The 26,182-nt window shown below is 42.6% G+C and overlaps 1 protein-coding gene across 2 annotated transcripts in view; it reads left to right on the top strand.

Annotated features, from left to right (window-relative positions):
* LOC147207884 (transcription initiation factor TFIID subunit 4) overlaps positions 1-26,182 on the top strand; it is an 80,310-nt gene that overhangs the window by 13,384 nt on the left and 40,744 nt on the right. For both annotated transcript variants that reach the window (XM_086107494.1, XM_086107495.1), the window contains 6 exons: positions 2,463-2,538; positions 3,883-3,997; positions 9,451-9,620; positions 13,700-13,830; positions 17,957-18,082; positions 20,459-20,515. In XM_086107494.1, the coding sequence (XP_085963620.1) occupies positions 2,463-2,538; positions 3,883-3,997; positions 9,451-9,620; positions 13,700-13,830; positions 17,957-18,082; positions 20,459-20,515 (675 nt within the window). The remainder of the gene's footprint in view (positions 1-2,462; positions 2,539-3,882; positions 3,998-9,450; positions 9,621-13,699; positions 13,831-17,956; positions 18,083-20,458; positions 20,516-26,182) is intronic.

Below are 26,182 nucleotides of genomic sequence, written 5' to 3' on the forward strand. Positions count from 1 at the left end.
AAAGTACCGTCAAAGTTGTAAAAAAAAATTAGATAAGAAATAAAACCATAAGAAAAGAAATATATTTTGAAAGGCAAGTCAAAATATGTAGAACCTCCGCCAAGGCTCATAAAATGCCCACATCTAGTCACCGTTGAGATGGCCACAAAATCTCTCCTGGTGTAAAAGTGTATTGCGGCCAATTTTCATCGACTGCGCCTAAGATGAAGTTGAAGCTTTTAGCACCTGCAGTGTCGAGCCAAGTCAACCGGCAAAGTTGGAAACTTCATTCAACCCACAGCTGTATCGCATTAACATGGATTTCTGTGTGTGTGTGTGTGTGTGTGTGTGTGCGCGCGCGCTCATTATGCAATTGGAAATGTTGGGGTTCAAGGGGGGCGGCCAAGTGAGGTCAGACTGGTCTGGGCTGAGCCAGGGGCTTCTCTTCTGTCTCTCTCCAATCTTACAATCTCTACACACACACACACACACTTGGGCTGTATCTTCTCCGAAATCACTTGCCCATCTTCCTCCTTCCCTCCATTAAGCGGCGGAGGGTGAAGCGAGGTAACTAGGTCAGCCCCAGGTCAATTTTAAAGCAATGTGGCGGGCCGCAGTCCATGTCCAGAACAGAGAGAGACAGAGAGACAGAGAGAGAGAGAGACCAGAGGCATGTTGCCTCTGGTCTCTCTCTCTCTCTCTGTCTCTCTCTGTCTCTCTCTGTCTATCTCTCTCTCACGTGCCATACGCACCACTCCACAACACAAATACACAGCATAAGTTATCGCACAAAACAGCAAATGATTGCCTCTAGCACTCCAGCGGTTGGTTGAATTAGGCCAAAAATTGCGAGCGCTTTCTCTCTCTCTCTCTCTCGCTCTCTCTCTCTTTGTTTTTCTCTCTCTCTCGCTCTCTTTTACACTCTCTCTCTCCCTCTCGAGGTACTTGGTTTGGAGTCAGTTCAGTACACGTGGTGCACAAAACAGATTTTACTTAATTTATTATTTTGAGTTTAAGTATTAAGTGTAAGATTGGAAAAACGAAATACCTAAGGAATTGGTTCACACACTCTTAATCTCTCTTCCCAAAAGTTGAACAGTTAACAACTTTCCAAATGACTCACTAAAATAAAAATTCAAACTTTTCACTTCTACATAAACTTTCACTTTTGACCTGTTGAAAGATTCTTTTTAAAGGAGCCAAAAGTCAACTTCTTTGTCACGTTTTAAAAGTGAAACATAATCAATAAATAACCTCTAGGGCCGTTCCCTTTACATCATTTCTATTATTTATTCATTCAACCACATAAATCAAATGTTAAACATGCTGGAGGTGCACTGAAGAAGGAAATAGGTATACATGGGTTCAAAGTTAAAAGCGTGTGTGTGTGTGGGGGGGGGGTCGCTTTTCTCTTATTGCCAAACTTTGTACCTGAGTTGTTGTTTTTGCTCTTGTAAGTGTGTCACTGGCTGGCCGGAGGTCTTCTGCTTTCTGTGCTGAATGAATTCCTTGCCTACGGTGCATCTCTGGGAAAAATGGCCTATGCTTTGTCGTCCTGTTTTATTTATTTAATTTTTCATTCCCCCCCCCCCCCCTTTCACCCCTTGAACTGTAATATAGCACGTGTCGTGTCAGAGAATGGAAAACAAGGCAAAAAAAAAAATTGCAGTGAGAAGCAAAGTACTAAGGAATGGATGGCTGAGCCCGAGGCCTAACCCGTAGCACTACACGGGAAGGAAGTGTCTCTTAACAGCCTGCCATTGCCAATGCCCGCCTGCCTTCCCCCTCCTCTTTCTTCTTCTGTATTATTATTTTTTTCTTACTGCCATCCTGATTTCTCATTATCCCGGCGTTATCTTTTCTGGAGATGCATGCCAATGTAGGTCGCTAGTGCACAAATCATCAATCTGCACACCCGTAGACTTTCCAGGATTTAACAAGCGACCAGCCGAGCAACTAACCAAACCAAGCTGACAATCAGCTAACCACTAAACAAACAACCGACTATCAAACCCACTGGACAACCAACTAGCCAACCAACTGGCCAACAAAACTGAAAACAAACTAACCACCCACTGAACAAAGAAAGGTGGTGGCGAAACATGGCAGCCTCTCCTCGTGGAGGTGGCCCCCATGTTATATAATAAGAGATTACTTTACCTCCAATTACATAAAAACAATTTACGTTGATGTGATCGAACATATTTTTGTGCATATTATTGCATACCTTACAGACATAGTAATATATACAAATTAAATTAATCTGGAAAGGTTATTTTAGATTTATCCTGAAATTTCAGGCCAAAAACCAATTTCCCGAAATTTTGTGACTGGTGTATTGATTGCTCTGAACACTTTTAGTCAAATTAAAAGTTTTGCACTTTCAGAGATTCTGCTGTATTTTATGATTCCGCTTTGTAACTGTAACTCTGTTTTTGACCATTCTGAACAAACTGAATGTATCCCTTATCATCTCCTCCCAGGGTATGAAGACCACAGGCCCCGTGGGCGGACAAGTCCGAATGCCTGTGATGATCACACAGTCCATGAGAGCTCAAGGTGAGACATCTGCTTCGCTTATCAAACTTGTCGTCTCGAGGGTTTTAGAGCTCCGGCGGTCTTGTTTTGGCATTCTTGCTAAGTCTCCATGTTGTGACTCAAAGCTGACCCGACGCTGCGGCGAAGGAGGCTAAACGGGCCATTTAGCCATTAGTGAAGCGTCCTCTTGGTGGGCTTGCGGGATGTGTAACGGGCGGGAAGCATAGCGAGAAAACAGGTGCTTTTTTTTTTTTTTTTTTGCTTCCCTTCTCCGTCTGTCTGCTTATAAAGCCTCTGCTTACTTGCACTGATTCACACACACACGCTTCCCATAGAAGCCCGCTAACATCGCCTCAGCGCTCTCCAAAAAAGAGATAGCTGAGTTCTCTCAGTAACAAGCGCACTTGTTTACCTATTTTTCACATTTGTGTGTCTGTGTGTGTGTATGTGTATGTAATCAGGGGTGCATCCAAATTTGATCTACCACGTACAAGATGGCCCGCAGAAAAAGGATCTGTAGGTCGTTTTATGCCCGCAAATTGGAATGCGGGCTCCGTTCTAAAAATACTTTTTCTGCACCCTTCGGCGAAGAACATGCCTGTTAAGATCAAGTTTGAATTCACTCTGGCAGTCATTGTGCCTCGCTGGGGAGGAGGAGGAAAGGGGGGGGGGGAAGTGTCTCGGAGGTGTAGCATGCGGTCTGAAAGTGTGAAGAGAACCGGTTCAAGTTTTCAAGTGCGGTCATGTAACGCAAACCTGCACCAGCCTGGAGAGCGTAAGCAGGATGACCAACCGATAATATGATGGATGTAAATGTTGAAGGGACAACAACAAAACATGCATGCCAGTTTAAGCACGCCATGTTGCTGTGCCTTCGCTGTCCATTATTGTACTCCTCATGTTCCAATTTGAAAATGAAACAAAATCAACCATTAACTCAATGTATACAATCTGTATCAGGTCCAGATGGCACAGCTTTGCAGGGTCTTCACTCAGCCCCCACCCCCACTAAAGAAAGAAATACTCTTTTATTTCAGTTGAATTAAATTTAAATGCATTTTATTTATTTTTTTACCATATACATTTCCAAAACAAAATAAAGGCACTCTATTTTTTTAAATTTTTATTAAGTATAAGAAAACTAACGTTATTTTATCAGGGCCATTCACATTTCATATCCCATCACACAATTGTGCAGCCCTTTCAATCTGATGTAAAAAGAAATCCAATAAATGTACTCAATTTTATTGTCATGAAATAAAATGGAACACATTTTTATTTTTTATCATATATGGCTGTAATTTCAAGAACTAAAAATGAGTTGCCAGGATCATTTTTCAGTGTTTTCTCACCTCCTTTGAACAGGCACAATGGGGAAGGTGGGCACCTTCCAAGCAGGGCGGAGTCCGGTGGGCTTGGCTGTCCAGATCTCCGGCAACCAAAAAAACAAGCTCAACGACCCCGGAGGAGGCTCTTTCAGGTACGCTCATCCCCCTTTCCCAACGATCCTGGCTCGGTCATTCCTCATACTCTCCACATGGGGGCAGCATTTCCCGTAAAATGCCTTTGGAAGCAGGACTACAGGCAACACTCTAAGCACAAAGTCTGGGAGTGTTTGTGCCACCTGGTTACACACATACACGCGCGCGCACACACTTTTAATTTCGGAATAACATAATTGTATCCAGATGGGTGAAATTTATGGTAGCAGCAAAAAAAAAAAAAAAAAAAAGAAATCCCGGGCCATAGTCTCACAGGATAAAAAAGGTTCATGACTGTCCACATGCTGGCTTTGTGTGCGACTGCCGCGTGTATCTATTCTGAGAGGCAAAGAATGTGTTGTTACATTTGCAAAGAATGTGTTGTTACATTTGTTTAGGGGCTTCGTGACTGACCGGGACCAGGGCGAGGCTTGTCTGGGTCACATGGGCCAATGGGTTCGCGGTAATGCCCCGGCCTCCCGTGTCCCCGGGGCAAAGGCAGTGCCCTGGAGCCTTGATTGATAAATCGATAAATCTTTAGCTGCGTTGGTAATTAAGCTGTCAGGCGGGGCTTGTTACATGACAACCATGTTGACCCCACCTACCCCCTGTGGTGATCACCATGGGCACACACACACACACACACACACTGAATACACTACAAAGACAAGTTGTTCCGGGAGCAAGTCAGTATAACTGCGCTCATGGGTGAAGTTTTCTTTCTTTTGGTATTTTGCTCGACTTTGTGCCAGTAGAATTGGGCGCACCCCATATAGTCGCGGGGGTGCTATTAAAATATATTAAAGATGATACTGATTAGAATTCATTCAATTAATTGATTTCTACAATGATTTAAAGTGATTTTCCCCCGCTGGTGTCATATTTATGGATGAAATCCGATGAGGTCCACCACACACGTCCATGAATCTGCGTTGAGGAAATACATTAAAATTGCGGTAGACCACCTGTAATTCGATTTAAATTTGCTTTTTGCGGGTCTAAAATCTAGTCTACTTTTTCTAACCAAACTTGCGGATGTGATGGGCGCCGCAGGAACGCCCAGTGAAGCGTAGCACATATACTAAATTCACAATCATGCTGAACAAGACCATTGCCCTGGCACAAAAATGACGATGCGCCCGTTTTAATGCCGAGCGCAGACTTTTTGCCTGTTGCCAAATAAACAGGTATGTTGGGGGCGAGACGGCTTCATGCGCCGGCACGCCCAGACAGGTGCCACACGGCCCCAAACAAACTCGACTAGACTTGCACTGGCACAAAAATGAAGTTGGGTCCGTTTTTTAATTTCATATATATATATATTTTTTATTAATTTGTTTTTTAATCTGCACACTCCCCATGTGAGCACTTAAGAGACACCTCTGAGATAATAATGTATATTTCATTTTGGTACATGATTATAATGGTATTGATTTGATATTGAAATAAAAATTGAAGCAAGACACATTTTAATGATGAAGATAACTATTTTTTTCCCTCATCTTTTTTTGTCTGCACATATGATGTAATGCAACAACTGGATTACATGTTTCGGACCCCCTCGGAAAAGAGATCAAGCATCTCAAGGGGTTATTTTTATTTATTTATGTATTTTTTCCATCTAGTTTTGCTTGGCCGCGGGCACTGTGGTAGCATTTCCGAGTGTTGCGTTTGCTCATGTTGTCTTGTACAGTTTTTGTTGTTTGCTGTCCTTTCGTATCGCTTGAGGCCACCAATGTGTCTCGACTTAGCCTGGCGCCACGTGGGCAGATTTGTTATGAACACCCAACCCGGTGTCACAACCCGACCCATGTTACCTTTAAGAGGAGACATATTATGGCAGGGCCGGCTAATTCATTGAAATTTAATTGTTATTCGGTTTTAGGCTTTTCACCATCACATAAACGTTATAATTGAAGAAAAACGATGAATGTGCTGAACGGTGTGGTGCGTTTGCAAGTTCCTGTGTTGTGAATTTGAATTACCATGACGACCAGCGGCGGAGGCTGCAATTGCTAGCGCAGAGTATGAAGGAAAAAAGCGTATGTCATAAAGCTTGATCGATTTTATAACCATCAACCTTGATTTTTTTTTAATCCTGCTAATCTTGTCTGACTTTATAGATGACCATATTTATGTTTTTCCTTTCTTTTTTTTTCCCGCTTATTAATCTCCGTATCTCACTCCTGAGTCGGCCCTATGTGGAATAATGAACTCTCTTTGAGGGGTTGCTTTAATTTCTCTGAGTGTTTTGGCAATTGCCAGGGCTCCAAATCAAACGCCCGAGACAGGTCTGACATTAAAAGGAGGCAACGAGATATGAAATGCAAAATATTGCTCGACTACAGCTGGGCGCTAATAAAGCCGAGATGTAATTAGCGGTCCTCGGGAGCCTCTCGAGTTATTGGATTGGCTTGGCTCGGGGGAGGGACGTGCAGCCGGCAGCCACATGCATGCATAAGCGGTGTTTCCATATCAAGCTTGTGTTTCAAAGCCAGGGCACGCCATCGGTGATGATGATAGGGAAGCGGTGCACCCACTTTTAACAAGGAATGGGGGTTGAATGCTTCTTGAACCCCTTCTTTAATGCCTCACCCGCTCTGTGCTTTTTACCTTGATGGTGGCCTGCAGCGTGAACATATTTGAATCTGGCTGTTCACCCCCCCCCCCCCCCACCCCTCCCCATCACCCCTCTTTACTTGGAAGGACTTGATGTGCTGAATGTAATTGAGTCACATTTTATTTAAAAAACAGCAGGCCCCGTGCCATTGTGGGATACACAAAAACAACAAATGTAACCACAAAAAGAGCTCTTAACTATGGGAAAGAGTTGGCCAACAAATTAAGACCACGGCCAAACAAGTCAGAGTATTTTTAAGGGCATACAGTGTTGTGTCTTTGGCTACCATCAGCATACCTTTTTTTACACCAATCATTTTGCCATAGCAAAACCGTACGGACACACTGTTTAGTTTGCACGATTACACACACACACACACACACACACACACACACACACACACACACACACACACACACACACACACACACACACACACACACACACCTGAATCGGTCGCCAGCCAATTGCAGGGCACACAGAGACAAACAACCACCACACTCACACCAAGGGACAATTTTGAGTGTTCAATCAGCCTGCCATGCATGTTTTTGTAATGTGGGAGGAAACCGGAGTACCCGGAGAAAAACCACGCAGGCCCGGGGAGAACATACAAACGCCACACAGGGAGGCCACAGCTGGAATTGAACCCGGTACCTCTGCGCCGTGAGGTCGAACCACTGGAACACCGTGCCGCCCTCCCCCTTTTATTAATGTCTTATTAATACTTTTGTGGAACACCGGGATACGATACGATACATCTCTATTTGTACAGTTGCTTTCACAATATCTGCAGCTGTAGCAAAGCACTTTCCAGGACTTAATAACACAACATATTGTAGGACAACCTTGTCTGACTTTTTTGATGGAGGGAACAATTACAGTCGAAGTGGAATGTTTACAGAAAGATTGGGGTGAGGAGGGCAAAGCACAGAACCGCTTTGACTCTGTACCGTAAACTACACACACAGGCATAAACTTACCGAAGGCCAGAGATGCGTCAGCCGATATGTCTGCTACTTGAGCCACATGCATGAATCCACGACACCACCGTCTCCTAACCTAATGTTCCACGGCACCACAAAAAATGTCATAAAAAGTCTTACTCTAAAATAATGATGATCTCGTCGCAATTTACTCATAAATGTACTGTACTTACTCAGTGTGAAGTCTGGCTTAATTGAAAGCTCGTCACAAATGTGGTATTAATTATTTAGGGAATGGTTTAACATTTTCTGGGGAAGCAAGGTCCTAATATGGAACGTATTAAAGATTTTTTTTTTTTTAATGGAGGACATGGATTGAGATATGAGTCAATGAAAACAGAAATCCCACGATTTAGTATTCACATTCATATGTCAGGAGCTTGCTTGTTTGCTTTGAAAGATCAACACATACAAATGATGGACCACAATTTTATGGCAGATACTTTGCTTTCCTTTCAATTATTGTGTAGAAGTCATTGAATTGAAATGGTTTCCTATCTTGGAAAGCATAGAGGAGGCCTGGTGGTTAACAGGTCGGTTCACTTCTCTGGGTTGGAAAAAGAAATATCTCAACCTTGGGCTTCCTGTGTAGAGTTTGGGTTAGGATTCAGATCACCTCTGAGCTAATGAGGACAAAGAGGAGGTGTATGAAAAATGAATAGATGGGCATTCCATGCTTTATCCAGTACTTTCAATTCCTGAGTAATTTCCTCCAAATACACTTTTGTAGTTTTTTTTTTTTTAAGTTGAAATTAAACAGTGAAGCAAACGGCTTTAACTCCGTCATTACTTAATCGTTTCACGTTTTTCCCTTCAAGTCAAGGATGTGGCAGTGTTCATGTTTTGTCTTTGAATGCAGCCTTAGGGGGCACGCTTCATTTTAGGACAGGTCAAGTTATCCGCGAGGACGTTGGCGAGGGGTAGGTGCACCGCCCGAGGCAGCCGCGGCATCAGTGGGTAGACTCCTCCCGTATGTATCCACACTCGCTGTCGTTGTTTGGCACGCTCTCCCTCGGAAGGCGTCATTTAGAGCGCTCGGAGGAGAAGCACGAGAAGGTGGAGGTGCGCTCTAATGGTCTTTGTCAACCTCCCGTTGTTGTGTCACGTTTCATATCGGGTTGGCCAACGGTTTTGGAAAATGGCGGACCATCGAGATGTGGCGAGTTGCCACTCGGTGGGGGTTATGCGTTTCTTTTTGGGGGGTTGTTGCACTCATGAAAGCCAAATAAATAAAAGAATAACATCTGGATGAATCCCGCTGGTTTATTCTGGGCCAGTCCTACAACCGCAGTGTGGAATCGCTGAGGCCAATTCACGCCAGGACCAACCGGACTTTGATGTAATTCTCCGTCCGTTTTCTATAGCGTTTGTTTGGATGGCGGATGAGCCGGAACCTGTCCCAGCTGACTTAAGGAGAGAGTGTTAGACTCTTGAATTAAACAAATATGCACATTTTTGGAATGTGGGAGGAAGACAGAGAACACAGAGTTTCTCACCCGGCTCCCGTCACTTTTTTAGTACTTTTTGTACAACTTGCAAAATTCACAACTTAATTCATGAGTGAAGCAATACAGTTCAATCGGTATTGTTTTTTTTGTTTTTTCACATTTTGACATCATGAGACCAAGATGGCACGTAACAATCGATCAACAGTAGCTTGGCATTGTGAGACTTTAAACAGGATGTTCTCAGAAGGGAGTCACAAAGTGTCATCAACAGATTGCAACAGAGATGCAGTGAGACTGGTAGAGTAACAGAAAGGCAAGGAAGTGGACGTGCTCGGAAGTGTATTGGTTGGGTGTGGTGGAAAAAAATCACCACTTTTTTGCTGTTTTGTTTTTCGCAGGGATGACGACGACATCAACGACGTGGCCTCCATGGCGGGCGTTAATCTGAACGAGGAGAGCGCCCGCATACTCGCCACCAACTCGGAGCTGGTGGGCACGCAGATTCGCTCGTGCAAGGATGAAGCCTTCCTGCACCCTGGGCTCCTCCACCGACGCATTCTGGAAACAGGCGAGTGTTCCGCAACTGCAGGGTCGAATGCCGCTTTCCAACTTTTGATGCGGAACAAGCGGAGAATGATGAAATGATGAGTGTTTGTGGTTTGTAGGGAACATGTTGTATCTGTATTTCAAGTGGCATTACTCGGAACGACGTTTGATATTCTCTCTGTCTTTGCCCGCAGTTGTTTGAGGCTGCAGCCCTCTTTTCTTGTTTGCCCTCGGTTTAAATATGATACACTTAACAGTTCTTTCACCTCCTTTTAATGAATTCTTCAGTGGCTCTCTGTCTGAATTCACTGGACCGCGGGCGCACACGCATGAATACTTGATGGCTTTGTCTTTTTAAAAGGCGGGCCCGTCAGATTTGTCCTGTGGAACAAAGCGGTCCAGTTGAGAGGAATCAGACAGGGAGATTTATTTATTTCTTTGTTTTTTTTTTTTAAGTCCTTCATGATGAAATCAATATAAGCCAAGGCAGCGATACTGTCTTAATTACCTGGTATTTGTACTAAAAGCCGTTTACATCGCCTTCAGTGACAGTATCAGAGCCGCAACCGAGTCGTTTATATGTAAAAGCCGCCTTTTTCCACCTCGAATCTTGGTCATCGTTTACAGGCTGTTTGGATGGCGCCAGAGGCGGGAGCGTGAAGTCCTTTTGACAGTGTCTCATTGATGAAACCATTTGTTGCGTGTGTTTGAAGAGGACACGAGGATGGAATGCGCCCTCAAATTGAAAAATGTTCAATGTAGGAGTGGCCTCACATCCAATCGGAGAGCGACTGGCAGAGTGATTTCAGAGTGCTAATAGCAATTGACCAACCGGCGGGAAAAGCCTCCCTGCTACTTCCTGGCAGGCTGCTCTGATGACAATTCCAAATAGGGGGAAGCTTGCACCGGGGCGCCGTCGTCGTCCTTGCGTGCTATCCCACAGCGAACACCAAGAAACCAAGTGCGGTGTGAAAAGGCCTTCTGATGATCTAATATTACCTTAGTGATTGGGTCAACTTCGTCGTCACATTATACAAACAATAAAAAAAAGAAACGGGCCATAGGTGCCGTCCCGGATCCTACCTCAGAAAATGAAAAATCTGAAGGTCAAATTTTTTCCATGTCACAGTTTTGTAGAACAGCACTGACACAGAACGGGTAGACCCAGGTATTTTCCACTCTGTGTGGTAGTATCAGAGATTTGGGACGTCCGCCTGAGGCCTCTTTCATACTAGATGTAAACAGTTTTTTTTTTCATGGCTGCTGTGCTTTGTAATAGGCACCAACACAGAACTGGAGTTATGAATTTGACCAAGGAAATTTATGCCTCCGGCGTTTTGAATCAGGACCGACACGAGGTGTGACGCGCCTGTGGCCCCTTTCACACTGCCTACAAAGAATTTTTTTTTTTTCTGCGGTCTGTTCTGTATAAATGTCACTTACACTGAATCGGGCGGATGAAGTAAATGTAGTTATTTTCCACTTTCTGAGGTACTAACAGAGCCGTCACTGAGGAGGGATGATGCCAATGATCCTTTTTTATTTTTTTATTTTTATTTTTTTTACCCTTTTTACTCTTCCTGTAAATAGGAACAAAAAGAATACAGAAACAATGTTAGTCACTGGCTCTTATGGTTGCAGTGCGGAAATAAGCACCATTACCCAAAATAAAACATCAACATCATGACTGGACATAATCAAAAAACACCACACGTCATTTCACGCAGCGGGGAGCCAGGCGACCTCATCTTGTTTCATCTCCATTAAAGTATCGTTGGGCCCGCAGGCTAAGTGGACTCTTGGCATGGTTGTTATTCCATCACCTTGGGGGCGCAGGGGTTCTTTTTAAAAATATACACTTTCCCTCCAGGGGCGTCACAGCATGGAACAGTGGGGCAGGAGACGAGGCCGCCCCCTGCTGGGCTAGTGGCACCCGTGCAGCTTTGTTGTGTCAGTTGATTGGCCTAGCCACGCTCCCAGCTGACAGCAGTCCAAGGGAGGCACCCCGGGCCTGCCAGGTCCGCTCAATCAGAGAGTCCTCCTTGGGTTTTATTTGAGCGTGCAAGCAAGTCTTGCTTTGACTCAAACTTGACTTTAACCTTTTTTGGCCTCAGCTTTAGCCAGAAAAAGCCAATTTTAAACGGTGCGTACCGAATGGGTGGAGAAAAGTATCAGGGGTGTTCTAAAAGAGTCACCACTAGGATGAAGTGGAAAGTTGATAAGACAGTGGTGAGGCCGACCATGATCTATGGATTGGAGACAGTGGCACTGAAGAAATGACAGGAAACAGAGCCGGCCGCAGCTGTCGGAAATGCGAGATGTCGAGATTTTCTTTAGGATCGCATTAGAAATGAGCTCATCAGAGGAACAGCCAAGGTTAGAGAGAGCCGAATTCGATGGTTTGGACATTTCCAGAGGAGAGAGAGTGAGTGTGTCAGTTGAAGGGTGGTGAGGATGTTGCTGCCGGGAAAAAGAGCAAGAGGAAGACCTGAGAGAATGTTGATGGATGTAGTGAGGGAAGACATGAGGGCAGCTGGTGTTAAAGAGGTGGAGGGAGAAGATCAACTGTTTGTTTTTTACCCTACCCTAGTACCCTAAAAGTTTTTTTTGTGTGTGCGTGCGTGCGTGCGTGTGTGTTGTGTGCGCTACACATCTGGCCACCATTGTGATAGAGTCCAAATGGCACATCATTTAGTAGATACTGGATTAAAGGATAAGTGTAAACATATATCTGACTTTAAGTTTTAATCATTTAACTATTGTAGATGTAAATGAACTTTTTTTTTGTCATGATTAGTGAAAAAAAATCTTTCATTGTCACTCCAATACACTTTGAGTGAGCACGTTTGTATGACTCGACTTATAACTTGCAGCAAGTCACTTGCTTAACCCAAGTCATGACCTGACACGATTGAACTTTAGCGTTGGCTCGACCTTACCTGCTTTAGTTTTTGGCACAGTCACGTGGGACTGTCTTGAAACTTTATTTAAGACATGCCTGTGACTTGTACATGTGTGACTTACTCTAGACGCAACTTTAGCATTGTTATTTGAGCCACAGTTCATAGTATTGAGTACTATTTAACATACACGTTCCATGAAATATTAATTCTTGCCTTGAAAAGAAAGCAAAGGAAAGCCCATTAGAGTCTTTCCCTGACCTGGTGACATTGCCACACGTGTGTGTGTGTGTGTGTCGCCACGGTAATGAGCAGGAACCGTTTCAAAGCACGAGCGAGCCAGTGCTATATGTATTGTCGGGCTGACTTAAATAATTGCTGTGGTTTACTTAAAAGGCTGCTAGAGAGAAGAATTATGTTAATGGAGCCATTTAAAAAGAAGTTGGAAAAGGATAGCAAGTCTTTTTTGTTATGACTTGCGATGAATTTCGGCTCGAAGGAAGTGAAATTATCTGTAGTGGCAAAGAGACGGTCCGTGTCGTTTACTCTGCTTTGAAGGAGCTTCTAAAGCCCCGCGTCAGAATTTTGTGAAGCAAGTTGAATTGTAGAAGTTAATTTCACATTCAGTATAGTTGTGTGTGTGTGCGCGTGTGTGTGTGTGTGTGTGTTAAAAGAAAGCAAGCCTCTTCATTGTTATGCTTGCTTGTGGTTCTCTGCTCAAGGTTTTGGCTTTTCTACAGGTTTTCTATTGGTATGAGGTGTGTGGTTAGGCCACTCCATGAGCTTACAGTGCCTTTTTTGTAACCAACTTTTTTCTGGGACAATTGTCTCCATTAACAAATTGCAGCCGTGTACTTGAAAGGGGAAGTCAACGGCGTTGCTCAGGGAATGACCAATCACGGCATTACGGAATGTCCTTCCATACTTATTTGTCATGTCCTTGTTTATGATGATACTAGTGCAGCGTGAGCCGTGATCAGTCCATACCTGAGCCCTGAGCAACTGTCATTTTTAGTTGACAGCAAGTGGCAAAATGGCCGCCCCTGAGACAAAAACGGGTGGATTTTAACTGCTTAATACATTTTCCACATATGCAATATGGACCAAATGAAGTCATTTTGCGTGTCTTCCACTTTTTTGCTGATGATGTATTTTTATGTTGCTATGGATTAAATGACTTTTTCCTGGTTTCATTTCACAGCCAAGAAGTTTGGTGTCATGGAGGTACCCATGGAGGTCGTGACGTTTATATCGCACGCCGCACAGTCGCGACTTCGCACAGTCGTTGAAAAGGTTTCGGCCATCGCGCAGCACAGACTGGACTCCTGCAAGGTATGACGTCCTCTTTGAATCTTATTGCAACTGTACAGCTACCCAATGCAGACCAATGTATCAGGACACATACATTCCCATCCAGAAGTATTGGAACTGCAAGATCACTTTCTTTGTTTTTGTGATACACAGAAGACATTTGGGTTTCGATGAATGTGAGACCAAAGTGTAGAATTCCATAAATTAATTAAAAAGTTTAAAAATTCTTTGGTCAGGAATAAACAAAGGATAAAGAATTTGAGCACCAGTGTCTTGCAGTGGTTGTTACAATAACCCCCCCCCCCCCCCGCAATAAACTTAAGAGTTTAGTTGATAAAGTGGAATGCAGGGTAAAAAGTTCAGATAAAGATTAAGCCAGTGTGCTTTTCCATATTAGATGTAACTTGTAGGAATAGAAACACATTTAATTGGCCAACATTAAAACCCAAGCATTTGGGAAAACTTTGAAAAGGTGTTTTTCCTGACACCGAGGGGAAAACTGCCTCCACCCCCGTCCTGTTTTGCGCTTCTTTTTTTTTCATTTCTTTCATTTTTTCCCCCCTCTTTTTGTGGTTTGGCAAACGAGGTGTGAGAGCGACAACCGGCGCTCTGTGAAGCCACTCTGTTGACATCAGCGAAAAAGGAAGGGAAAAAAATTAAAGGCGGGAGGGGAAAAAGATGAAGCGGGCCTTAAAGACTAACTGGGCTCGCTAGGTTTGCGGTGGCAGGAGAGTGCAGGCTCAGCGCTGCAACAAAGGCTGGATGAGAGAAGGCGAGAAACAGGAAGCGGCGGTGCGACAGGAATCCTCAGATGTGTGCACTCGCATACGCTCTCCTTGACGGAAGCGGCAGCGCATACCTGCACCTCGCACCAACATAAGCAATTATCTTATTAACTTTTGATAATCTGCACAAAAAAAAAAAAAGAAGTTGTTTTCTTTGTCTTTACGTGCACCTTGTTGGGGGTTTTCCCAAGTGATATGCAATGTGCTTTATGCAAAGAGAGAAGGCTTAGTCTGTAAACAGAGCTTTTTAAAGCAAGCAACTTGGGAAGTGTAACTTCAAGAAACACATGCCAAATGAGGAGGGGAACATTTACGCTTTGTAAATTCCTCTGGCCGGGATTACAACACGCTGACATTCGGGCCGATTTAAGAGCTTGATTTCCCGCCTCCGATCATAGTCATCAAAAGACCTGATTCACTGGTCAGTGGCAAATTTTAATCAGAGACAACTTTATTTGTTCCTAAACTTATTTGTCTCGCCGATTAAAAAGAAAAAATGTCTTTTTTTCCCCCCTCTCACATCCGGTTTTTGAGAGATTTTCATTTTTTCTCCATTTGACCTATACGAGCTTGCGCAATACGGATTTTACCATGTGTTGTTATTTGTAGTTCTGACATTTCAGAATGAAAAAACACCTGTTACCAAACCTAACCTTTAATTCATAAGCATTACTAAAATTATACTACTATATTACATATTGTATCATTTATTATTATTATTATGAAAACCTGATTTACTAGGAAAAATAAAACCGAGGGCATATGTGAATCAGAATCAAGTACACTTAGTTAAATCCATATTGCACAAGCTTCTACATCGGTCAAACCTAAAAACAAAAAAATCAGAATGCTTTTTTTCCTTTATCAGAAACATGAAAAATGGTGGTGGCTTTTGTTGGCTGCAACAGATTGATGGCATTTGAATTCATTTCAATTCCATTCAATTTTATTTAATTTGGACTTGAAGAACAGCTGCCATTGATACAAAGTGCTGAACTTGATGACAAAAATTGTAATTGGGTGCGTGCATGATGTGCACTGGGAGGTCGTTCCACAGGTTACTCGACTCAACTCAAGTCTGAATGAGAAAGCGTCTTTTTTTGCTCAGCGGGTCATAGACCTGACAGTCATCTGTATAGCAGTGGAAGGAAATATCATGTTTCCTTAAGATGGAACTCAATGGGAGCCGGTTCAGTGAGAACAGCAGAAGCCCCATAATTGAGCCCTGAAGAACACCACACAACAGCGGGGCAGTAAGTGACTCAGATCAGCCAAGGCTAACACAAAAGATTCTGTTAGCTAAACCATTCTCGGGAGCTACCGCCAATGCCCACCAGGTGCTGCAAATGAGCCAACAAAATACTGTAATCCACTGTATCAAATGCTGCAGTTAAATTCAAATAAAACCAGACATAGTCTCCCGTGTCATTTGCCAGGAGGATGTCATTAAAAACTCGTAACAAGCTGACTCTGTGCAATGCATCTTATTAGAGACTCAGTTGGAACACATTAGTGTGACTAAATGTTTTGATTTGAGACGAGATGTGTCGTGGTATTAAAATGACATTGGGAAATCCCACTGTATGAAGTTTTCAGCTTTTCACAGCTGTTAATATTTACTCTCCTTGCGCTAATTATATGATTAGACATGAGAATTGTGCCATTGTTACAGAGCAATCGAGCAGGAATGTTTGTTTGCACTTATTCGAGTGGTCAGATTACATCGCGTTTGGTTGCCGTCCAGTGCAGGGTCCGCCGTGACCCGGAGCCCTGCACTGTGTCACTGATGAATGAATGAGAACTGGAGCATTTTTTTTCACGCTGGGCTGAAATCGATGGGGATTAAAGCCCTTAGGGCATGTGTGTCTTTGCGAGTAAACCAGAAAAGCACAAACCCGAAACCTTTAACTACTAAACTGAAAACCTTTTTTATGGGCTTTTACATGCTGATATTGTCTCATTTGATTAATTTTAAATTCATCTCCAAGAATTGAAATTCAGACACCATTCTATAATTTACACATTTCTATACACCTGCGCAAACAAGTAAAACTCACTCAGATTTAAGGTAATTGGTTTGGGGCAATGTAAACATCCAGAATCCAGATTTAGGCCCCTTCAAATCAAGGGCCTTACCTGACACGGGAGGGACATTTTGCAGCTGGATCCCATTAATTTACTGTCCGCCAGGTTGTATCTTCCCTTTGTTTGCTCCCAGGCTAAGATCAAAAATGTAAAACTAATAGTGATTCTATTTTACAATACAATACAATACATCTTTATTTGTATAGCATTTTCACAACAGCTGCAGCTGTAACAAAGCACTTTACTGAACAGTTACCATAAAATAACAAACGAAGGTAATATAACACAACACCACAAATAAGACATGCACAGTCATGCAAACATAACCATATTCCAGGATATGCCTTGTTGTTTGAAGCTGTTATAGATGAAAAGAGGAAAGTATAAAGGTGTCCTTTCACCAGTGGATCAGAGACGTCATGCTCAAAATGTGCACACGTCTGCTCCAAGCTAAGTTTGAAAGTAAACAAGAAGCTGTAGCATCCATTGACGAAAAAAGAGATTGGTTCACTTCTCCTGTCCCATGTAAATCCGCTTCAATTCCAAGCGCCGACTCTCAGGTCCAAATAAGCATTCGCGCTCCACGCCGACACTCCTCTCTCCTAAACCTCAGCTCCATCAGCCATCCATCCAGCCGCACCAAGGCAGACTGTCCAGCAGCGCCGACATCTCCGCTCAACAAAATGGGGCTGTGAAAAAAGTTGCTCGTTACACATGCAAAAAACACAAGCGCCCCCGGGGCTGTCCAGTGGCGACAGCTAAATAGCGCCAACATTCCTCCCTATCAAAATCAGTACCGGGACACGCGTGCTGCCGAGAAGGCGCAACCGTCAAGCACATATTCTTTTTCTTTGACGAACGTCGTGGCCAATACGCTGAACAAAGCCCACAACGGATCCACACGAAGGACAAAAACCATATGACAAAAAAAAAAGCTGAAAACAACTGAGCTCTTAAGAGGACTCGCAGATGGCTGCCAATTGTGGCGCCATCTTCATTAATTTTAAAAACAACTAAACACAAAATATATTTTTGTATTAGCCTTGGCTTTGGCGATACATTGTGACATGTCAGACCGTTCATGTGCTCTACATGAATATGCAAATGGTTGACTTTTTGAGATAATAGCTGAGGATTGGTTCCACAGAAAAATGTGAATAGTTAAGTTTGTTAATAGCTTTCCGTAAATAGGCATGCGGATGTTTACTATATTTCACTTTTTTCTACTTTATACAAATTAATTTTGCACCCCCCCCCCCCCCCCCACACACACACAGGACGATGAATGCTACGAGCAGTCGGCCGACGTGCGCTCTCAACTGCGCTTCTTCGAACAGCTAGAGAGGATGGAAAAGGCGAGGAAGGACGAGCAGGAGAGAGAGATCCTCTTGAAAGCCGCCAAGGTAAAGTCAACTTCTTATCACGTGTGTGTGTGTGTGTGTCTGAGCGTGTCCTGTTATTATGTCCTAGTGTGCCAAACAGTGTGTGCCTATGGTCTACGAGGCGCTTGTCTGTGTGTGTATGTTGCTCCTGACACATGAATTTGAGTGTGACACCAGTAGATGAAGTGACCTTCCTGTGTCCTCCCGGGCTCCTGGCCGCAGGGCATCAGTCTGCTGGCTCCACCCAACCACGCATGCATGTGCGCATGTGCACTCACGAACACACACACACACACACACACACACACACACACACACACACACACACACACACACACACACACACACACACACACACACACACGCACGCATATACACACAGAGACACTTAACTTGCAGTAACATTCCTCCATCTTAATGCTTGACAATTACTAAAAAGAGATTTTTGTTTTGAACCCCGTAGCTCTCGACTTTGCTAACATGCTAACAATTTGTCCACCTTGGTTAGCCTTTATTAAGCATATCGACACCTTCAAAAGTAAGAAAGATTTAAAATTGTGTAAGGTATAATTGAATTGAATAATTAATATGATGCCGTACAATATACAGTAAAGCTAAAATAAAGTAAGTATAGAAGCCATACTGTTAACTAGTCAACTCGTATTGGCCGCTGTCTCGAATATTCTGACCTTCCTATGTAGCTTATTGAAAAAATAAATATATAAAATTCCACTTGAAGATCACTGCTGACCAAAAAGAAAGGGAAGACAATCCTCGGCAAATGAAAATGCCCTGCGGTAGCACATTAGCAGGGCGAGCAAGCCAGCTAGCTAGGGTTCATTTAATTAATTTTGAATGGGGACAATGTCCCACAGTAAGGATCGTCATCACCGACACCTCGTCGTCTTAATTGCGTTATTACGCCGCCGTTCCTGCCGCGCATGATAATAGGACACTCGGCTCTTCCGATTTTAACGAAACATGGCTTGTTGTAAGACAAAACAATACCTCAGAAGGAAGACGGAACTTTCAAATGTCTAAAACTGGACTCTATCAGTTCGAGCAATCTGTGCAAAGGACTGCAGATTGTTTCCAAATAATAGCAAGTCATCTTACGAAACAACAACAAAGTAGATGAGAGGCAAGAAATGCACAGTTTTAGACTGGCCTAGTCAGTTCCCTGACATTAACCCCACAGAGCATCTTTTACATGCCAACATACTGCCGTTAAGTTCAAAGGAAAGTTTCATGGAAAAACCATCAAGTTGACATTGGAAAAGCATAACACTGAAAAAATGAACCTGTTGCCACTGGTAAGAGATGATGTAGGACAAATCTTAAAAAATATGCAAAAAAACATTTTATCACATTAAAAAAAATGAATGATTTCCAGGGCTTGTATTTTGGACAGGCTCTGACTAGGAATTTTACATCCGTGTTTGAGTTACATGGATAGTTTTGATCCTCTGTATCAATGAGAAAAATATGGCGGCAATATCGTACCATGGATTTACTTTGCTATGCCACCCCGAACTGATACTTGCGTGAAATGATTCCCCCCCCCCCCCAAAAAAAACCCTAATGTACTGCAAATGTTCCTACTATTTCTTCACACTTACATATAAGTAGTTTGACTGTGAGACTTTATTTGAAACCACCCAGATGACGTCCAGCTTGACTAAAATAGCTGCGTTTTGCAATGATGTAATGTACCGGCATGGCCTGCAGTGGTCAGCCGTACACACGTTTTAGCGCAGCGGTGAAGGATTTCCCAGGGACACGCGTATTCACCCATATCTCGGCCGCTTATTAATATAGAAGTGTTGTTGCACCAGGGACAGACACGCACACGCACACACAGAGATCGCCACACTGGCTCACAGTGACACTGTCACTGATACTCACCAACATCCTTCACCCCCTTTGTGTGTGTGAATGTGTGCTGGCTCATGCAGAATTTTTAATAACCTCTTTTGATTAGCGTCCCCCTCGAGCGGCTTATTTAGGGCTGGATTTGGAGCGGGTTTAAAGGCCACAGGCCCCCCGGGGGTGCGCTCCGTTGCACTTCTACTCAATTCAAACACGATGTCCTTGACACCTCCGTATCCTGTTCCCATTTTATGTTTTTTTTTTTTTTTTTAAAATCTGTAGCAGCAACAGATGAGTCGGGATGCTTTGTTGGGTAAAAGGGGGGATTGGTGGTTTCTTTAAATCAGCTGTTAAACTGTGCACACCCCATTTCCTGTTTTACACTATTTTCACTGCAGTAGCAACAGATTACAAGTAATGCTTTATCGGGTATGAGGGGAAGGGAGATTTCTTGAAACCAGGTGTTAACCTATACGCGGCCCCACTTTCCACCCCCTTCACCCCTACTACCCACTTTTGACTCCACAGAGTCGCTCCAGGCAAGAGGACCCAGAGCAAGCTCGACTGAAACAGAAAGCCAAGGAGGTAAGATCATTACCCTTGACATTTGCCAGACTTGCGCATATGAATTTTTCATACACTTGCTACACATGTAATTCAGTTTAACATCAAATTTAAGAACAAAGTAGTGGGAGAAATCATTCCTGCCCTCTCAACTCCCCCGAAAAAAGACAATCATATTCATCAGTTTGCAGCTTTTACCAGTTTGTTGCTCCTCGTGAAAGGGGACGCTCTGAAGTAGTTGCCAGCCAGTCTCACTTTGTGGACAGTTTATAACCTTCAGTGAGTTTGCACACAGCAATTTATGTCAAGTCAAAATGTGTTTAGGAAGCATGCTGACCTAGTGGTTAGCTTGTCTGCATCACAGTTTGTAGATCGGGGTTCCAATCAACATTCCAAAAATGAATTGGAAATTTTAAATCTTGAATAAAGCTAACATGCATGTTTTTGGAATGTGGGATGAAACTGGAACACCTGGAAAAAAAAAAACACATGCAAGTATGAGGAGCATGCATTACAGAACATACACACAGAGAGGCCAGAGCCCGAATTCGAACACCCAATCTCAGGGCTGTGAGGTACCATGCTGCCAAGCAATAAAGCTTTCAATTGAAAATGTCAACACCAAAATTGCAACAATAAAGTAAAAAAAAAAAAAAAAAAAAAAAAATCTGTAAAATTACACTATTGTTCTCATAATTCACTTCAAGTTAATTTTAGTGAAAAAAATACCTCAAACAAAAAAACCCCCCCTTTTTTTTAACAAAACCTTTTCCTTTATTTCTTTTTCTCTACAAAAATAGTACTTTATCCTTGTAACATAATAATCTTTTCTGGAAATATTCATAATTGTTTCCTGCGGTGCTAATACTCCTTCCCTTGTTCGAAAAACTTTGGATGCACTTAAACTATCACTTTCCTTTTTCCCTATGCTGTTCATTTGGAAACAAACTTGTGTTTCATCATGGTGGGAGCCTTGTACAAGCACAAAAAAAAAAGCGAAAAAGAAGAAAAGCAAGTTTACCCTCCGAATAAGCGTTTCAGACGCAGCGATTTACTCCCCGCATTAACTTTTACGGCTACAAAGGATCGCAAAGACGCATTGTCTCTTGCGTGTAATAGGCTAAAGCGCCACGCTAAAGCCCTTTAATCTGAAACGGAAGCAGCTGCGTCTCGTCTCGTATAGGACACATTCCCAGTGGAGCTTCTTCATGTTTACGAAAGAGTTCTGTCATAGCTTGGGTTTGTTTTTGTCCTTGTTTGCTGCACGCTAACTTCTTTCACTCGATGTGGGCAGAAGGATTTAAAAAAAAAAAAGCAGCGCTCACCTGTTGTTGTTGTTGTTCTTTGCAATGCCAACCTGAAACAGCACATCTTCTTTAAATCTTTTATATATTTTTTTCAATATAGTAAATATATATATATATATATATATATATTTTGGTGTACACTTTTCCAAGTTGCACTTCTGTAACATTGTGAAACCCCACAACAAAACCACAAATAGTTGGCAGTTCACAAAATAAACTTTTAACTGTCAGGAAAACAGAAAGTAAAAACATCAGCATTTTCACCCTTTTTTCACCAAGAGCCACCGCACTCAGGCATGGTACGTAAAGAAAAATAACGTAAAAAGTTAATGAACTGCAAAAACAGAATTGTAAATATCAGGAAAACCCACATATCGAAAACCGTATCAAGCCATCTTGTGGAGAGACGCACACCCCCGAAGTAACACCTGTTTGGATTCTCCAAGAAGTGTACTTGGTCACACACAATTAAAAAAAATATAGATGTGATTTAATCACAAAAATGAATTTATAGTTGAAAGATTAATTAATTCATTCATTCATTCATTTTCCGATCCGCTTTATCCTCACAAGGGTTGCGGGGGGTGGTGGAGCCTATCCCAGCCGTCTTCGGGCAGTAGGCGAGGGACACCCTGAACCGGTTGCCAGCCAATCGCAGGGCTAGTTGAAAGATTGAAAAAGTCAAATAGCACCAAATAACAGCGCATTTTGGTCATCTGTACCACTCTCAAGCATGCTTCACAGCTCAAGTTTTTGTTTGACCAGTTTGCACTTAATCAAGTACTGTACGTGAGTCGAGAGGAAAAATAAAGATGTAATTTTTTTTCGCAATTATGAGCAGAAAATGAAATTTTCCAGTAGTCAAAATACCAATGAAAGTCAGCGGTTTTTTTTTTGTCTATTTTTTTTTCAAGAGCTGCATATATTGAGTGTTTCTACGCTATGCACTCAGCGTGACTGCTGCCCACTCTTCCTTTTCTTTTTAGCAGCAGATGCAAGTGTCTTTCTCAAGGGCACCCTGCCATTGTTGCCGGGCGGGGCCAAACGCTTTCATTTGGGGGATTTTTCTTTGGAGTTGAACTCGTGACCTTCTAAGGCAATGAGCCGCTCTCCGCCGGCGAATGGCAACACTCGTCGTCTTCTCACCCCGGACGTCTTTTTTTCTCCAGCGCTGGTTAGGAGCGTTCACGCACAGATCTCAGCTCTTAACCATAAGCCCCCGTATATGCAAATGAATCAGTGTAATAGGCAGCGCGACAGGTTCGGCCCCCCGAGGGGAATCCGTGTGATCAAAGTGGATCTTCTGCCTGTTAAGTGGCAGTGCGCTCGTCATGTGGATGTGGCCAGATTAGCGCCCCACACACACACGCACTGACATTCTAGCGAGCTCCTTTTGGGAAATACAGCAATACAGTTGTGAACACAGACCGACCGCTTTTCGCCTGTGTTGCATTTTTCTTGGCAAACTCAAACGTTATCGGACTTCAACTCAAAAATGCGCACTGATTTGGCTGTCCTGTCAGTCACTTTACCGAAAGAGGCAATTTCTGAAAACTGTCACATCTATGTTGCCTGAAGTTAAATATTTGCTGTGAAAAATACTGACAATCCTTGTTATATTGTCAATCAATCAATATCCATTATTTAACAAGGGTTAAAAAATGGTTTAAAACCGCTTTTCAAGAGTGGCCTGGCCTAGATGGCAGTACAAAACCAAAATGGTTCCATTAAACACGCGAGACACAGAAAAAATACGATCATGCTCACTTCAGAAAAACAAGAATCAGATTACTACATTCAGTCACAAGATCTAGTTGAACTTATTTTTCTGTCTCTTACAATTGCCTTGAATTCCCCCAGAGATATAAAATGTCATCATTACAGGTCATTAAAAATATATATTTAAAAGCCTTTTTGGCCAGTTCAGACCTGTATCTGTATGATGTCCGATTTTGCTTTCCAGCAAATAAATGAACGAGTATCTGCTTTTTTAGGGGCTCTTTGTCAGGGCAGTTTCACATCTATGTTGCATTTTTATTGCCAAACTCAAATATGTAGTACGTAGACTGAAACATACGTTTCTGCTTCTCACCGGCACAGTGCCCCACGGGATGCTGCCGACCAAACAATTTGCATATTCCCTTAGAGCACTTTGCTGCCCAGTGTTTCCATTTGACTTTGTTGCCGAATTTACTAACTTTCCGGACCCAAATAAGGATTTCCTTTCTCCAACGAAGGGCAAAAGAAGACTTTCAGTTAAGACTGTTGCTGTAGTGAGCCAACTGTTCTTCTTCAGCCAATTTGGTATGGTGTTTGGTAACATTGACGCAATCTGGTTAAATGTCCAACATATCCAATATAATGCATTTTTATTTATCCAACGTTATCGCAACAACTGCAGCTTTAAAATACAGTTGTTGAAAATAGCACTTCTCTTAAGCTTGGGGGTGGAATTTAGTAGTGCATGTTGTGATAAATGGACGCGTACTGTAGCGAATAAAAAAGTTCTGGAAAAGTCCCGGAAAGTAATTTTAAGAAAACGATGAAAACACTGACAGATGTAAAGCAGTTTGCTGAAACAGTACTAATACAACAAAATATTAGTTTGGCGATTGACTCGGAAAGAAAGAAAAATCTTTGTGAATTTTCTTTTAGTTTATGCAGTAGACCGAATGCTTATTTTTCTTGGAAATTGTGTTTATACGACCACGTTTTTTTTTCATTTTTCCCCCTACTTCTTTATAACGCGTCTGATATACTTTCCTTCATGAATGCAATTTGTGAAATGAAGCTATTATGGACTATTTTCAAAAAAACGGTGCTATTACTCCGAACTGTGTGTATATCTAACACCCCCATCCTTTTTGTCGCTTTAATGGCCGTCGTTTCTCAGCGCTCGTGCCTCTCCCCGTTTCCATCACCTGCCCAGCTCAAGGCAACAGAGCTGGCTGTTTGTGTCACCGCCGAGTCTGTCGGCAGCTCACAACTTTCATCAGGATAATGAGGGCTCAGACACTCGGCCAAGGCCCAGAGCTTCTCTCCCGAAGCACGCACCTACTGTACTGTACTTACAAACACATGGCGAAATCACCACCACCATTGCGGAGTCACGAAATTAATAAGCTTTATAATCTTGAACAGAAGTGTAAGAACTCAGTTTCCTTGAACGGCAATGAGGAACATTTACCGGTGTTAAAAAAAGTGTTGAAAAATATATGCTGTGTGTACAGTATTTTTCCTTAAGCATCTTCTGAACAGCAGCTTACATTTTTTTTACTACTAAAAAAACCCCACATGGTTTCAGAGTTGTAACATTCTTGCACACTTTTCTCTCATATATTTATATATCTTTTTGTTCTCGCAGTTTATGAGTTTGGCCCTAATGCTTAATCATCTCCATGTTGAAACAACCAGGACTCGAAATAAGCTACAAAGTGAATACTGTGGCATGTCGTATAATGAAAGGAAATTATATATATTTTTTAATACTGTCCTTTTCCACGAGTAATTCTAGTAGCTCGGTTCAAAAAAGTGCGTGACACATTTTTTTCTGCCTCGGGCACCCGTTTAATTATTTATATATGTATTTCGTGTAGAGTGTCAGGATAAAAAGTCACACCTACTGCAGCAACAAGTATTGCATGACAGTAAGAATCCAACCGTCAATGCGGTGAGAAGGCAAACTTCAAAATAAACTTTACCTTATAATATGTGGACATCAATGCCTCGGGACACTTTTATTTTTGAACCTGTGCCCGGCAGCGTGTTGCAGCGTGAGTCGTATTCCCAACTGTCATTAGGGCCACCTTATAATGCCGTCACACACTGTTGCCACCCACATCAACAACATGTTTTCCATAAAGTTCAACTGCTACTTAAAGACAAAATCAGAATGTTTTAAGTCACTACAGTTTTCTTTTTTTATCGTGTAATGAAATGCAATTACCGGTAGTGCTTTTGGAGGTTTGGATGTGGAGACAGGGGCTAGTATTTGTGTTTGGCATACGCCGCATGCACAGATCCGCTACAGGAATTGACAAGTACAAGTTAGTGGTTTGGTTATGGAGCGTTGCATCCACCAGTGAAAATGTACTTTGATTTTTGACCCCATTGAGACTCGCTTTTCTCTTTAGACTGAGCTGTAGCTTCTCTCTTCATCCTGATGTTCTACTCGCTTTTGGTCAGCATGGTTATAAAAGCTGAACTCGGCCTTGACCTAGAAGTACAAGCAGTGGCTTACTAGCACAGGACCAGCCAGTATCACCCAATCAGAAAAGGCAAAAAGAGTTTAAAGTGTGTTATAATTATTGGTCTTGGATTATTTTGACAAAAGCTCATTAACAGACACGGCCTAAAATTATTTTTTTTGACGAGAGTCAAT

This window comes from Hippocampus guttulatus, chromosome 3, assembly GCF_054856545.1.
Source record: "Hippocampus guttulatus isolate MCC_2025c chromosome 3, RoL_Hgut_1.0, whole genome shotgun sequence".
Lineage (NCBI taxonomy): Eukaryota > Metazoa > Chordata > Actinopteri > Syngnathiformes > Syngnathidae > Hippocampus > Hippocampus guttulatus.